Here is a 16133-nt window from a genome sequence, read left to right on the forward strand (position 1 = left end):
CAGACAACTCCTGATGTATCATCTCAGACCGGTATGTTATTGACCACAGCGAGTCCGAGCGTCGCTCTGATCAGAAGATATAGGTGAGAAGAGATGGTGGCACTGCCTGTCCGGCCGCTCATTCCGCCAATACTTATCAGTGTCTATGAGAAAATATTGCCGAAATGAGCGGCCGGCAGATGAGTGGATGGTGCTGCTGTGATCTGTCCTCTGCTGTATATCCTGATCAGGATGGGTGTCAGCAGTGACATCCACTGTGATCTATAATGCTGCGTCTACACGGAACGATCTTTCGAATTTTCGCATTTGAGCGATAATCGACTCGAACGATTGAACGACAAGCGAGAAATCGTTCATCGTGATCTTTCAACATGATCTCAAATCGTTGTTGGTCGTTCACTAAAAATTACGGTAAAAGGACCGTAACTTCTGACCGTAATGCCCCTATTACACGAGTCGTTTGGAGGAGCAAGCGAGCGCTATTAGCGCTCGTTTGCTCCTCGTTCCCCGCTTGCTGCCGCCGCTATTCAACGCGGCGTCAGCGAGCGGGTGAGTGCGGGAGGGGCGGCGGGGAGCTGCTGGGGGGGCTGCCCGGGGGATCACTGATTGTCCGGGCAGCCCATAGGATATAGCAGCGCCTGCTGCCGATGCTCCTATTCAGATCGCTGCTATATCAGTCGCTTGTTTTTCAACATGTTGAAAAACAAGCGACTGCAACGATCAGCCGACATGAACGATGTCGGCTGATCGTTGCACTCTATTCCACAGGACGATTATCGTCCGTATCGGCCGAATACGAACGATATTGCTCCTCTAAATGACCCGTGGAATAGGGCCTTAAGGGGGCCCTATTCCACGGGACGATTATCGTTCGCGATAAACGATCCAAACGACCAGTATTGCGAAAGACCTGAAATCGTTCACCCATTTACATGGAACGATAATCGTTACTTATGATCGTACTTGGGGTCGTCTTGTCGTCGCTATTGCGTTCGTCGTGCGAACGACGTCTTATTCAATGCGAATGATTTGTGAACGAGCAACAATAAAAATAGGTCCAGGTCTTATTAAACGATCAACGATTTCTCGTTCGGTCGTTAATCGTTAACTGCTATTCAACCGAACGATTATCGCTTAGATTCGAACGATTTAACGATAATCTGAACGATAGGGCCCTAAGATATGAGATATTTGTAGTGGCAGCGCCCATTTAAAGGGATTGTTCAGGTTTATAAAAACATGGCCGCTTTCTTTCAGAACCAGCACCTCTCTTCTCCTCAGTTTCAGCTCCATTCCATTGATATTAATGAAGCCGTATTGTAATACCGCACACATCCTGAGGACAGGGGTGGCGTAGTTAGCTGTGCTTTTTTGGGGGATAACCTTGCAGCAAGCACCAATCTGTATTGCTGTTATGATGTAGTAGTACTATAAGTGTGTGTACAGTCCTACCTCCCCTGAGGAGTATCACCCCCTCCCTCCGCCTCCTCTGTACAGTGTCACATTACATACAGACTGCTGCATGGGAAACATCTACAGGCTTGGCTTATGTTCACACAGCGTGGAGATTTATCAAAATGGTGAAAAGGAAAGCTGTTGCCCATAGTAACCAATCACAGCACAGTATGTGGAACAGTTGCCCATAGCAACCAATCGGGTTCCAGCTTTCAGAAGTGAGAAAGAAGCACTCTGATTGGCTGCTATAGAATGGCGCCTATAACAACCAATCACAGCCAAGCTTTGACTAGCTCAATGCTCTGTATGAAATGAATGCTGTGCTGTGATTGGTTGCTGGGTTCTGAGCGTCTAATGGCCGTGTCAGAAACCCACAGTCCTGTAGGGCAAGGATGGGGAACCTTCGGCCCTCCAGCTGTTGCCTTCGGCTGTCCAGGCATGATGGGGGTTGTAGTTTTGCACCAGCTGGAGGGCCGAAGGTTCCCCATCCCTGGTCAGCAGAAAGTGGACAACATCCCAGCAGCGCCACAACAGGTGACATGAGGTATTACACCCTTTCCATTAACATGAGCAGGCGGCCGGTCCTCCAGGGGGCGCATAGATGTGGGCTCCTAAGTCTACTATTATGAGGTGTATGAGGCAGCCCCTCCATGACGGGTGCGGGATGTGCCGCGGACCCCTGGCTCCATCACTGAGGAGGAGGAGGAGGGGGGGTGAGGAGCGGAATGAGGTTGTAGCAGGACAGTGCACACCCCTCCCCCACCCTTGGCTCCAGTGAGCCCTCCCCCTGCCCTGTGTCACACCAATGCTGGGGGCTCCCCCTCCCCTCACCAGTCACTGCACTGCAATCTGACCCGCTTCCCCAGCCAGACCCCGCCCCCCGTACGCTTCCACCAATCCCGTGCCCGCATTGCTGAAACGTCACCTCATTACCATACCGTCCAGAAAAGGCAGAGGGGGAGCCGCGCTGTGACCAATCAGCGCCTCGGCTGCGCGTAGTCTGTCATTTGCATATGACTGACATTCCTGTGCCAGCCAATGAGAAGACAGAGCGGGTGAGAGAGCTGATTTGCATGTGAATGACACGGCCCGGGCGGCCAATGGCAGAGGAGAGCGGTAAATGGGCATGCGTGCGGGGGGGTGAGGCTTCCCTCCTGTCTCCCCCGCCCCCCCTCCCGTTTGCTATTGCTATCTGAGAGGGGAGAGTGAATGGTGCCTGATACAATGTTACAGGCCACAGGGACGGGAGCCGGGGACCTCGGGGCGCGCACAGGCTGACATCCCGGAGCACGGGCCGGAGCGGAGGACGAGGGGAGAAACCGGAGACACCGAGCGGGGATTCCTGTGTGTGTAACCTCCATCCGAGCTGCGCAGCACACGGGCACCGGGAGGAAGGGACAGCTGACACCGGAGAGAGACAGCCGGGGGAGAGGGACTGTCTGCCAGAGAGACTGCCTGCAATATAGAGACAGCTCCATCAGCAGAGAGACTGCCTGCCAGAGAGAGACAGCTCCATCAGCAGATAGACTGCCTGCCAGAGAGAGACAGCTCCATCAGCAGAGAGACTGCCTGCAATATAGAGAGAGACAGCTCCATCAGCAGAGAGACTGCCTGCAATATAGAGAGAGACAGCTCCATCAGCAGAGAGACTGCCTGCAATATAGAGACAGCTCCATCACCAGAGAGACTGCCTGCAATATAGAGAGACAGCCCATCAGCAGAGAGACTGCCTGCCAGAGAGAGACAGCTCCATCAGCAGAGAGACTGTCTGCCAGAGAGAGACAGCTCCATCAGCAGAGAGACTGCCTGCAATATAGAGAGACAGCTCCATCAGCAGAGAGACTGCCTGCAATATAGAGAGACAGCCCATCAGCAGAGAGACTGCCTGCAATATAGAGACAGCTCCATCACCAGAGAGACTGCCTGCAATATAGAGAGACAGCTCCATCACCAGAGAGACTGCCTGCAATATAGAGAGACAGCTCCATCAGCAGAGAGACTGCCTGCAATATAGGGAGACAGCTCCATCAGCAGAGAGACTGCCTGCAATATAGGGAGACAGCCTGATATAGAGAGACACCTCCATCACCTGAGACTTCCTACAATATAAAGAGACCTCCATCAGGTGAGACTGCCTGCAATATAGAGACATCTCCTTTACCTGGGACCTCCTGCAGGATAGAGAGAGACATCTCCATCAGCTGAGACAGCTTGAAGTTACAAATTTGACACCAGATACTTGTAAAAATAAGTCTCCTTTCTAACTTGGAGATGAGTCCTGGTGCTTTTTGACGAAACCAAGATAAGAGAGTCCTCTACCTGCAGTGACAGCCTGGACAGAGAGTCCTCTACCTGCAGTGACAGCCTGGACAGAGAGTCCTCTACCTGCAGTGGCAGCCTGAACAGAGAGTGCGCTACCTGCAGTGACAGCCTGAACAGAGAGTCCTCTACCTGCAGTGACAGCCTGAACAGAGAGTGCGCTACCTGCAGTGACAGCCTGGACAGAGAGTCCTCTACCTGCAGTGACAGCCTGGACAGAGTCCTCTACCTGCAGTGACAGCCTGAACAGAGAGTGCGCTACCTGCAGTGACAGCCTGGGCTGGTTACAGAGTGTCCTCTACCTGCAGTGACAGCCTGAACAGAGAGTGCGCTACCTGCAGTGACAGCCTGGACAGAGACTCCTCTACCTGCAGTGACAGCCTGGACAGAGACTCCTCTACCTGCAGTGACAGCCTGGGCAGAAAGTCCTCTACCTGCAGTGACAGCCTGGGCTGGTTACAGAGTCTCCTCTACCTGCAGTGACAGCCTGAACAGAGACTCCTCTACCTGCAGTGACAGCCTGAACAGAGACTCCTCTACCTGCAGTGACAGCCTGAACAGAGACTCCTCTACCTGCAGTGACAGCCTGAACAGAGACTCCTCTACCTGCAGTGACAGCCTGAACAGAGAGTCCGCTACCTGCAGTGACAGCCCGGACCTGCCATCTGGATCTTGTAAACATGGGCGCTCTTACCCACTGATCCTGCCATCCAGCTGAGTTGCAGTGATTGGGGGATGCCCAGTGGCTGCAGTGTGGCAGTCATGTGAAGGTGGCAGTGCAGCCTCCCCCTCCCCTCGGTTACACGCATTTGTTATTGTTTTCCTGCCCTGCCCCTCGTGGCTCCTGGAGCGGGCACACTACACCCTGGCAGCTGCCTCGCTCTCTCCACCAGCTTCACCCTTCACCTGTTTCCTGCATTGTGCCGGCATCTGGACTCCCCCCTACCCAGGAAGGGTGTGTACGAGCTTGGCATGGACATGTCAGTGACAGCTTCAGGGGCATCGTGACCAACCTGTGCCCAGCATGTTCTCATCAGAGAGGACACCCAATGCCCGCGGCCTCAGCATGTTTGGTTAGTGCTTACATTCTACAGGTGTCATCTGCTGTGTACTACGGGAGCTGCGTCCCACGGGCAGCGCCCCCCGGGGGCTCTCCTGTGCTGCGACGCTTTATAGTAGCGACATGTTGCCGTCTGCATTCACTACGCTGCAGATGTGGGTCAGCGCAGCGGCAGCGATTGTGTGTAGATGTGTATGGGCTCAGCGCAGGGAGTGAGTGGGAGGACTCTGCCTAATGCACCAGCCTCCCCCGCACCTCCCTGCCCTGGGCCAGCCCCTGGTTGTAAATGATTTAATCAAGTCGTGCAGCCAGGGGAGGGGGCAGCATCCTATGCCCGGAGGTTGACGCATGCATGCAGCGCGCTATAGCTGATCAATGAATCTGTTAACCCCGTCCATCCCTGCATGACTTGATTTATTTATTTATTTAATTTTTCACTATTGCATAACCATGTCTGTGGCGTTTTGTGTTGTGACTGGGTAGAGGTATAATAAGAGTGGGATGGTCACATGGGATATAGATATACCAACATGAAGCCAGCGCCCCCACGGATGGGCACCTTTTAAGACCCCAGTGATGCCCATGGGAGCCCAGATGTTTCCATGCAACCTGTGGCCCCTACAGCTGCTGCAAAACCACACATGCCCTGACAGCCGAAGGCTGGGATTTGTAGTTTTGCAGCCACAGTAGGGCCACAGGGTGTGGAACACTATCTTAAAGGGATAGCAGCATAAATAAGGCTGTCAGGGCATGCTGGGATTTGTAGTTTTGCATAAATAATGCTGTCAGGGCATGCTGGGATTTGTAGTTTTGCAGCCACAGGATGGGGAATACTATCTTTAAAGGGATAGCAGCATAAATAAGGCTCTCAGTGCATGATGGGATTTGTAGTTTTGCAGCCACAGGCTGCATGGAAATACTATCTTAAAGTTATGGCATAAATCATTTTCCCTGTTACCAACCACATCAGGTAAGTTGTATATTGTTCTCTGTCCTCTCGTCATTCGGCGTGCTGGCACCGAGCGGAGCAGACAGCTTGTGTGTGCTGCTGTCATCTATGTTGGCAGAGCGTGCGGTACAGACTCCACACAGTCTTGGCAGTGCCCGTGTGGGGTAAATGTCTCTCTCAAATGTTGACTGAGGCCGTGCAGTGTGGATAAGCAGAGGCCCACATCATCTCTATAGGAGGCTGCGCACTCGCATATGGTGGTTTGTCGTCTGCTGACAGCAAGCGGAGATATTGACCATAATGAGGGAATGTAAAGCATTGGCAAGTTACAGGGCTCGGGCTATGGTCACATCTCCTTTATGGATGTACAGTCATCACACTTACAGGAAGCTGGAGTGTCCCTTTTGAAGGGGTACTCCGGCGGAAAAAAATCTTTCAAATCAGCTGTTGACAGAGATTTGTAATTAACTTCTATTTAAAAACCTCCAGTCTTCCAGTACTTATCCATTGCTGTATGTCCTGCAGGAAGAGGTGTATTCTTTCCAGTCTGACGCAGTGCTCTCTGCTGCCACCTCTGTCCATATCAGGAACTGTCCAGAGTAGGAGAGGTTTTCTATGCGGATTGGCTGCTGCTCTGGACAGTTCCTGACATGGACAGAGGTGGCAGCAGTCTCAGGTGGGGAAAAAAATACACTTCCGGCAGCACATACAGCAGCTGATAAGTACTGGAAGAGTGGCGATAAGAAGTAAATTACAAATCTATATACATTTCTGACACCAGTTGATTTGAAAGTAAGAAGTTTTAGCTGGAGTGAATGTTTGGTAATGCAGAGTCCAGGTTGTTGTAATCTGCTCTGTCCGTAGTAGTGGTAAGAAGAAGACGGACAAGGGAAACCCTACAGGAATTTAAAGGGCTTTTACACCTTAACTAAACTCTGCTCTGTCTGGGTTTCATGGATAAAATACAGACCATTAGGAGAGGCTACCCTGATGCCTTTTCTTATGGGGCGGAGAGCGGAGTCTGGTTACATGTCCAGCACTAGTACAGAGGATCCCGCCATTGAGCTCGGACTCTATTAATGGCAGACTATCAGATTCCACACCATTGGATGTTCTCCATCCTGTAACATCACTGAGGGGTTAGGGTGCTGACTGTGACCTGTATACCCCCTATGGGTAATCCTAAATGACTTATGTTTATATCCCCCCAGAGCCCCCCTTTATTCTCTGCTGCTGCATCTCTCCTCCCTCTCCCCTCACATTGTGTTTGTGGCCGCTGTAAGGTTGTACGGAAGGTCACGGCAAGTCTGAGAAAACAGGAACAAGAACAAAGGAGGTCTTCCTGACTGTAGGGTGTGCTCCCCGCTCTGCTGTGCTGAGGACGGGCACAGGCGGGCCGCTCACACCTACCGGGCTCCCACAGCCTCTGCACCTACCCAGGTTATCAATGATATAGACACCTGACAGGGGATAAATGTAGCATCATCACTGTGCAGGGAGAAGTTCTGATGTCTTTATAATACGTCATTAAAGGGGTTACCCAAGATTAGATATAGCACCAGCAAATTCAGCGCCACCCCTGTCCTCAGGTTAAGTGCGGTATTACAATTCATTTACTTTAATGAAACTGAGCTGCAATACCCCACCCAAACTAAGGACAGGAGAGGTGCTGTTTCTGGTAGAAGGCAGCCCTGCTTTGTTTTTTTTCTTGTAAGCCCGGACAACCCCTTTAATTGCTGTTTACAGGATCTGTGTTTCTTGGCAGTGAATGGAATCAGTCTTGCACGTAAAGATTTTAAAAATTGTGACGCATTTTACACACTTTTTTTTTTCTCTATTGTCGCTTTTAAACTCCCTTTAAGGGTCTGTTCACACAGGCTCTGTGGCAGATTTGATGGCGCAGATATTGTGACTGAACGCTGCATAAAATCTGCTGCAGATCCTGAACTTGTGAATGCACCCTAAGGCTATGTTCACACACCACACATTTTATGAAAACAACGGCCTCTGTTTTCAATTAAAACAACGGCCGTTCTTTTCACAGTAAAATGTCTTGCATTGAAGTCAATGCAAACAACGCCCGCTGTTCACACAATGTATTGATCAGCCGTTGTTGAAATAATTGTCAATGTCAATTATTTCTGACCGTTGTGCATTGCTTTCAATGCAACAACTGCCATTGTTCATACCTTGTGTGAACATAACGTAAAGTTGTTTCCCTTGCTATGAAGTAATGTTAGGGATTGGATCCTCAGCGGTCATAGGTCACAATGTGACGGCGTATTTACGTCATCTCTGATCCATAGCACAAAGGTGCTGCTGTTATCCTTGCATTATGTTACATTGATCACACGTTGTTTGTTCTCCCCTTAGTCTGGACTAACGTGGAGCCGCGGTCTGTTGCCGTATTTCCCTGGCATTCTCTGGTTCCATTTTTGGCTCCGAGCCAACCTGACTCTTCCGTCCAGCCCAGCGAGGGGCAGCAGCCTGTCAATCACCCCGGGGCCACCAGCCAGAGTAAAGGTACGTCTCCTGCCCACTATACCACTGCATGTGCTGCGTCTTACAGCAAAGGGTTAATATCACTCTGTTCCTCAGAGCCCCCTGAATCTGCATCGGTGGCAAATGAGGCTGCGCCTGTGCCCAGCAGTGAAGATGAGCGGTGCGGAGTGACCCTGACCGATACAACCCCCCAGCTACCCAGTGAGGAGCCTGCAAGACAGTCCCAGCACCAGGAGATCACAACACAAGTCACTGCGGGGGACCGGAGGGGTGACAGCGAGACAGAGAGCGACCATGATGACCCGTGAGTGAGGCAGTGGGTTATGTATATCTGGGCTTGGGGTTTTCCATCACTGGTGCAGAACAGGTAAACCTGCCCGTGCCGCTCCATACACCTAGTACATTGCTGACTATACAGACATCAGATCCTGGAGCACTGAGCCATGCTGACGCTCTGCTGTGCCAACATAGCCGCTATGGCTGGGCTCACTGGAGAAATTCACAGTATATTTCCTGTATCCTCAGTGACTTGTATGGATAGGAGTCAGTGTGAGATGATCATTGAAGTAATATCAGTGTCGTCCTCCTGCAGATTCTTTACTATTGGACCCTCTGAGATTCCAATGCAGATGCATTCTGGGAAACGCAGGACTCAGTCTCTCAGTGCCCTCCCCAAGGAGCGAGACTCCTCCTCTGAGAAGGATGGGCGGAGCCCTAACAAGGTAACGTGGTGCACCTCCGACCTATCAGACCTGTGTGAATGTGCCGTAAGTGTCTGGAGGAGAAGGGATCCACAACCATCAGACCCTTACAGCGTAGTCACAGGCCATGCCATAAATGTCTAAGGAGGATTAATCCATTAAAACTTGATTCTAACAAATTTTCTTTCCGCCCCTGTCACAGAGGGAGAAGGATCATATTCGCCGTCCTATGAACGCCTTCATGATATTCAGCAAACGTCACCGGGCCCTGGTACACCAGCGTCATCCAAATCAGGACAACCGCACAGTCAGCAAGATCTTGGGCGAGTGGTGGTACGCCCTGGGGACCAAGGAGAAGCAGAAGTATCATGACCTGGCCTTTCAGGTACAGATTTGGGGATTGACGAGAAACTGGTGATGGAAACGGGATGAGGAGGTGATGGTGTGAAGGTCTCATAGTATGGAGATGACTGGATCAGGATATTCATTTGGACTATGGGGGAGATTGATCAAACTGGTGTAAAGTAAAACTGGCTCAGTTGCCCCTAGCAACCAATCAGATTCCACCTTTCATTCCTCACAGACTCTTTGGAAAATGAAAGGTGGAATCTGATTGGTTGAGAGGGGCAACTGAGCCAGTTTCATTTTGCACCATGTTTGATAAATCTCCCTCCTATATGTGTAATATGGAGGTGATTAAATGAGGAGTGTGGGTCTGAGGGCCCTATGACAAGGGACGATTATCGTGCGAAAAATCGTTATCACTCGAATTTAAACGATAATCATTCGTTGATTGTTGATTTAGCTCTGAACCTAAAATATTGTTAATCTTTCGCTGTAATTCCACATTCGTTCGCACAAGTTCCGCAATTTGTTCGCTAATCGTTCAGTGTAATTGCACATTGTTCATTGTTTTGCTGTGATCAGATGGAGTAAACGATCATAATAACGATCACAATAATGACCATGGTAATGATCATAACTAATGACCATCGTTTTGTGTAATATGGGTTAACAATAAACAATCTCATTTGCTATTGTTAGTCGTTAATCGTTAAAAATTGCTCTGTCTAATGCTGCGTTTACACGTAACGATTATCGTGCGAATTTGCGCGATAACGGTCGAATTCGAACGATAATCGTACGTGTAAACGCAGCGAACGATCGAACGACGCACGATAAATCGTACATCGTGATCTTTCATCAGGTCAGCAAATCGTGGTTCATCGTACGCAAAAAATTCGCACATCGTTCCGTGTGAACAGTCGTTCGCCGATTTAACCAATGTGTGAGATAGGTTTAAACGATCGCAGTGCGAATATTCGTACGATATATCGTACCATCTAAACGCTGATCGTTATAAAAAAAAAATCGTAAATCCGACATCGCTAATCGTACGATCAGGCCAATAATCGTTACGTGTAAACGCAGCATAATAGGACCCTGTCTCTAGGACGGTGCTGTAAGTGCCGGAGCCTCATTACCAGGAACAGCTGCATACGTTTTACCAATCTGATATCCCATAAGCCATTAGTGTTAAAGGGGTATTCCACTCAAATATAATTTTTTATATGTTGCTGCCCATGGGGAGACTAACAATTCCTTCCATACTACTTGTTATCTCCTTCCCCTAGTTCTGAGCTGCGGCTATCTGCTGAAAACACAAAAATCTCTGTCTCCCCCTCCTCTCCCCTCCCTTCTGAGACAGCTGATGTAAACAAGTCCCTGGAGGCTTTATCTGCAACACCTGTAGCTTCTTTGTAATGCTGGGAGGGTTATTCTGAGGTCAAGTTGCTGATGAACTCACTGTGATTAACAGCACTACAAAGAAGCGACAGTGTTGCAGATAAAGCCAGTCAGGGGCTTTTTTTTTACATCAGCTGTCTCGGAAGGGGGAGGCAGAGAGAAAAACTCACACACAGATTTTTGTGTTTTCAGCAGAAAGCAGCAGCTCAGAACTGGGGGAAAGAGGCTGAATAGATGGAATTATGGAATGAATTGTTAGTCTCACCATGGGCAGCAACATATCAAAAGTTCTGTTGTAGTGGAATACCCCTTTAAATTCCCTCTAAAGAGATGTGACAGAGATCTTTCTATGAGAAACGCTAGTAGTTGATTTCCCCTCACAGGTCTGACCTCCACCAGTCACACTTTTATTTTATCTACATGACATGCTGTGTGTTATTATAAGACGTTCAGAGTATTACACCATATTGATTGGTACTGTTTCTCTCATCCTTTGTTCTAGGTGAAGGAAGCACATTTCAAGGCCCACCCAGACTGGAAGTGGTGCAACAAAGACCGTAAGAAGTCCAGCTCAGATGTGAAACAGGTGATGCCAGGTCCCTGGGGTGTGCCCAAAGAGATGAGGGAGAGGAGTATGTCTGAGACTGGCACCACAGCCGCCGCAGGAGGTGAGAGACATCCCCCAGTAGTTCTATAGAGGGAGCTTTAGACTCTGTAGTGGACACTTTCTAAAAGTCTTCTCCTGTTTTTAGTGTCTGCAGATATTGCTCCGTCAGGTCTGCTTCTGGAATCAAAGCACGGGGCTCCCTCATCCTCTATGGCTCCTGGAGATCGCATGCCCACCACTTCTACCGCTACCACCCAGCTTCCTCGTCCCCGGGCGTTCTCCCATAGTGCCGTGCAGAGCATTGAGCATCGGGAGGACAGCCAGGCTCTGCAGGAACTGAAGCAGGTATACACCGCCACCTGACAACAGAGGAACCATAGATGATGGATGTCTGTGGAAAGTTCCTCTTCCAGATTCATTCACCTGGAGACATGAAGCTATATATACCATAGTGTAAAGGAAACCAGAACAGGAAGGAGTACAAAGTAAAGAGGATGTGTAACGTTTATCATCATTCATCACCAGTAGGGGTTGTCTCTAGGTGCTAGGGTGTGCTGACAATTCATGAAGCCAGCAGGAGTCATTCTGACCAGACATGGATAGGATAGCCTAGTGATGGGATGGATGCTCTCTGGGCTCGACAATCCTTTTTCTCTGATGTCCGCTTACCTGAACGTCTCAGCATGCAACCATTGCAGTGAAGCTCCGCTGTGTATATGGAGGGGGGAGCACAGTTTATATGGATTGGCATTCAGGTCAGCATGTGCTGTAGGGAAGAGGGGATGAAAATGGTTAAATAAGAATACAACGAGGCCAGAGAACGCCTTTAAACCCTTACATGTACAGCACCATCCTCAGCAGGTGTCTGCTGTATATTACCATAACCAAGACTATAGGCATCTCCAGTGTCAGCTCTTCAATGCCTCAGTCACTAGCGACCACATGTGGGGGACTCTTCCCACTCTAGTGGCACCACTGCAATGCAGTTATGGGGTACCTGTTATTTTCCACAATAAGTTGTGGCCTCAACAAGATCCCCAGGTCCTGTCCTTGGTGTATGCCTTTAAATGGCCGCTGTCATTAGGGAAAACGCCGGGAGAAGTCTGCGCTCTGATAGGCCAACAGTATAACTGGTAAAGCCATTTCTTGAAGTGACATATTGCCCCTCTGCTGTCAAGTAAAGAATCATGTACACTGCTGGAAGTTACAGGGGAAAAAGGTTAAGATTTTTTAAAATGTTCTGGCCCAGTGCAGGTCAATAGTATTTCATGATAACGATAGTGATGTACTCTGTCCTCCAGTGTCCACCCTCGTGTGATGTCTGGGTCAGATTATCTGTTAAAGTGTAACCTCTGCTGTTATGGAGGCTCCACTTCCATTATTTAGGGGAAGTCGCTAAAAACATTCTTCTAAGGGCCCTATTCCACCGGACGATTATCGTTCAGATTATCGTTAAATCGTTCGAATCTAAACGATAATCGTTCGGTTGAAATGCAGTTAATGATTAACGACCGAACGAGAAATCGTTGATCGCTTTATAAGACCTGGACCTATTTTTATCGTTGCTCGTTCGCAAATCGTTCGCACTGAATAAGACATTGTTCGGTCGTTCGCAATAGATACGAACGCAATAGCGAATAAATAGCGAAGAAAAAACGATCGCAATTACGATCATAAGTAACGATTATCGCTCCATGGAAATGAGTGAACAGTTTCAGGTCTTTCACAATAGCGGTTGTTTGAGATCGTTAATCGTTAACGATTATGCAAACGATAATCATCCGGTGGAATAGGGCCCTTACTGTTAGAAAGAGCGTCAGATTATCCAGTTATTGCACATACAGGAGACCTTACAGAAACAATCTATAGTAGCACATCAGGTCCATAGGGGGGCTCCTTGGGCTTCCATGTGGCTTTTCTATATAAGTGAGCTGTAAGATTCAGCAGGATAATTCACATTGGGGGGATTTATGAAGACCGGCGTACAAGTGCACTGGTCTTACGTTAGGCCCTGTCCCCTTTTCCCTGGCAGGATTCACTAAGAGGCGCATACCAGCTGGGCGCCTGAATCTGCAGCGGCGTACTAGATCTACACCTGCTTCCAGCAGGTGTAGATTTGGATCATGATTTATGCCTGCGAGCAGGCGTAAATCATGATAAATGAGGTGCGGGAGGAGGCCACACCACCTCCCCGCCTTGTCACACTCCCCCAGCTCTGCCAGCCCGCCCATCGGGTGAGCTGGGCGTAGGGCAGGCATACACCAGGAAGAAGGGGCGAATCCGCACCTTCTCCCTTGGCGTACGCTTCATAAATGTCCCCCATTGTGTTATAATCATGACTCAGGTGTTAAAGGGGTACTCCGGTGAAGATCTTTTTCATTTAAATCAACTGGGTTCAGAAAGTTTTATATAGATTTTTAATTTACTTCTGTTTAAAAATCTCCAGTCTTCCGGTACTTATCAGCTGCTGTATGCCCTGCATGAAATGGTTTATTCTTTCCAGCTTGACGCAGTGCTCTCTGCTGCCAACTCTGTCCATGTCAGGAACTGTCCAGAGCAGGAGAGGTTTTCTATGGGGATTTGCTACTGCTCTGTGCCATCATTGTAGAATAAAAAGTTTTGATCTAATCCCGCACATTGATTTAATCCCCCACCATTGTTAAGATCTCTGCTTACTGTCAGTGAATAAAACATTCCTGGTTTACATCTGCCAGCTGAAAACAGTGTAGGTAAGAGTTATCGGAGAGCGTTACAAGAGAGTGCACTCACCATTTAGTGATAAAAGGCAGGTCAACCCCTTTAAACATAAGTCATGTCCATACATTCCATATACTGCAACCATGATGATTGTTCACAGATGTGCTCAAGTCGTTCTCCATATTCCAACCAGAAGGTGGCATTTGGCGGCCCGGAGCCCACGGCATTCCCCATGCCTACACACAGTGAGAGTTCTGCTTGCCCAACGTCCCGTGCCTGTCCAACCCTTCCGGGACCCTATCGCCCTCCACGCACGGCCAGCGAAGACATGACCAGTGATGAGGAGCGGATGGTCATCTGTGAGGAGGAAGGTGATGATGATGTCATCGGTACGTCCATGTTGTTGGCCGCTGTCTTATGCCGCTATTGTATCTTTGCCTTTTTAATACTCCATCTCCAATGCAGATGACGGGTTTGGCTGTACGGACATAGACCTGAAATGCAAAGAACGCGTCACAGACAGCGACAGTGAGGGTGTATCCGGAGATGAGACGGAAATCAAGGTAAATTTGCACAGAGATTCCCAGCGTCCTTTGCTTTTAATGGCCACAGTTTAACCCTACATTTTCGGTTTCTCCAGGGTGCAGCACAAGGGGTCTTCTCCCCAGTTATTCGTTCCTCTTCCCTTTCTGGGAACTTTCCACTTTCCTCCGATGACTTGAAATCTGAACGAGCCGTGAATATGACTCAGTCGCCCAAGCCGAGCGATCACCCACAAGCCGCTTTCCCTCGTGGGTATCCCCCACTTCCTCCAGCCAAACCTCCTCCTCGGCAGCCCAGCCAACACCAAGCAAAAAGACCACCGGAAGTGCGATTCACCATGGTGGACCCTGCAGCCAGCTACAAGAGGAAGCGGAGCTCAGAGAGTGGGGGTCAGAAGGTTGTAGGAGAGGCGGCCCCTCCTGTCAGTCAGTACACCACGCAGTCCGTCATCTCTTCTAGTGCACCCCAGACTGTTGTTCTGCCCAGTATAGCTTCACCAAACCCCTCCAGCACTGTGTATTCCTCAGTAGCCAGACCCTATGACATGCAGCGGGGGACTCCAGAGAGCCGCTCTATTGTACCCACAGTAGGGACTGTCCTCGTGTCGGGGCCACAAGGACTTGGAGTCTTTCCCCCAGGCTTGAAGCCGGCTTCCACGGTGGTGACTAATGTTGTAAAACCTGTAAGCAGCACACCTGTACCTATAGCAAGTAAGCCATTGCCAATGAGCAGGGGCAGCAGCAGTGAATTATGCGACGGGCGAATACCCGGTTCCCCTGTGGGCATTGGAGTGGTGTATGCCCATGACCGGAAACCAGTGCAGCAGCTGACCTCTCCAGCATCTTCACCACTTCCGCAGGGAAAGCCAGCAGGTGGGCTAGTAACTAACCTGCTGGTAGGGGCGCCCAGCTATGGACAGCCTGCTCCCAGTTCTGGAAATGGTCCCGGCCCTGCTCCAGTCACAGCTCTGCAGTTCATTACCCAGAATCCTGCAGGCAGTCCTAATGGAGCTGTACCACTGGGAATCCTTCAGCCACAGCAACTGCTTCCTGCAGCTTCCGGCAAGCGGGGTAGTATCACCCAAGTACAGTATATTCTGCCCACAATACCTCAGCAGTTGCCAGGGGGCATTCAGTTCACTCTTCCACCTGGAAATGCGAAGGTGATTGCCGCTCCTCAAGCTGTCCCGATTGTCCAGCCCGGCCCTGCTGCCAGTCCTTCACTGGGCATAGTGTCAGCAGCTGGCAGAGGTAAGGTAGAAGCCTATCCACTTGCATTTTCATTGTTGCCTCTTGTCACTGCTCTTACTTCAACTCTCTGTATTTGCAGCTCAGTCTGTTTCTCCAGCCCCTTCGCCTGGGAGCTGTGCCCAGCTGCTGCCCGCTCCAGGAATCCTGGCACCCAATACACCAGTTCAGGGCAAGATGCTGGTTCCTGTGACCACACCTCATGTGACTGTGCGGACGGGCGCTGCAACACAGTTACCACTCGTAACCTCCGCTTTCCCTGTGCAGAACGGCGCCCAACCCACCAATAAGGTGAGAGTCAGAACTA

General features: G+C 49.8%; 1 protein-coding gene across 6 annotated transcripts in view; it reads left to right on the forward strand.

The window, feature by feature from the left end:
• The window catches only part of CIC (capicua transcriptional repressor), an 83013-nt gene that overhangs the window by 56847 nt on the left and 10033 nt on the right, over window positions 1–16133 (forward strand). For 5 of the 6 annotated variants that reach the window (XM_069948545.1, XM_069948543.1, XM_069948542.1 and 2 more), the window contains exons 3-12: window positions 8157–8306; window positions 8382–8589; window positions 8878–9007; window positions 9189–9371; window positions 11235–11400; window positions 11485–11684; window positions 14197–14425; window positions 14502–14599; window positions 14677–15829; window positions 15909–16117. In XM_069948545.1, coding sequence (XP_069804646.1) covers window positions 8157–8306; window positions 8382–8589; window positions 8878–9007; window positions 9189–9371; window positions 11235–11400; window positions 11485–11684; window positions 14197–14425; window positions 14502–14599; window positions 14677–15829; window positions 15909–16117 — 2726 coding nt within the window. The remainder of the gene's footprint in view (window positions 1–8156; window positions 8307–8381; window positions 8590–8877; window positions 9008–9188; window positions 9372–11234; window positions 11401–11484; window positions 11685–14196; window positions 14426–14501; window positions 14600–14676; window positions 15830–15908; window positions 16118–16133) is intronic. The other variant, XM_069948544.1, reaches the window with a different exon arrangement.

This window comes from Dendropsophus ebraccatus, chromosome 12 (genome assembly GCF_027789765.1).
Source record: "Dendropsophus ebraccatus isolate aDenEbr1 chromosome 12, aDenEbr1.pat, whole genome shotgun sequence".
NCBI lineage: Eukaryota > Metazoa > Chordata > Amphibia > Anura > Hylidae > Dendropsophus > Dendropsophus ebraccatus.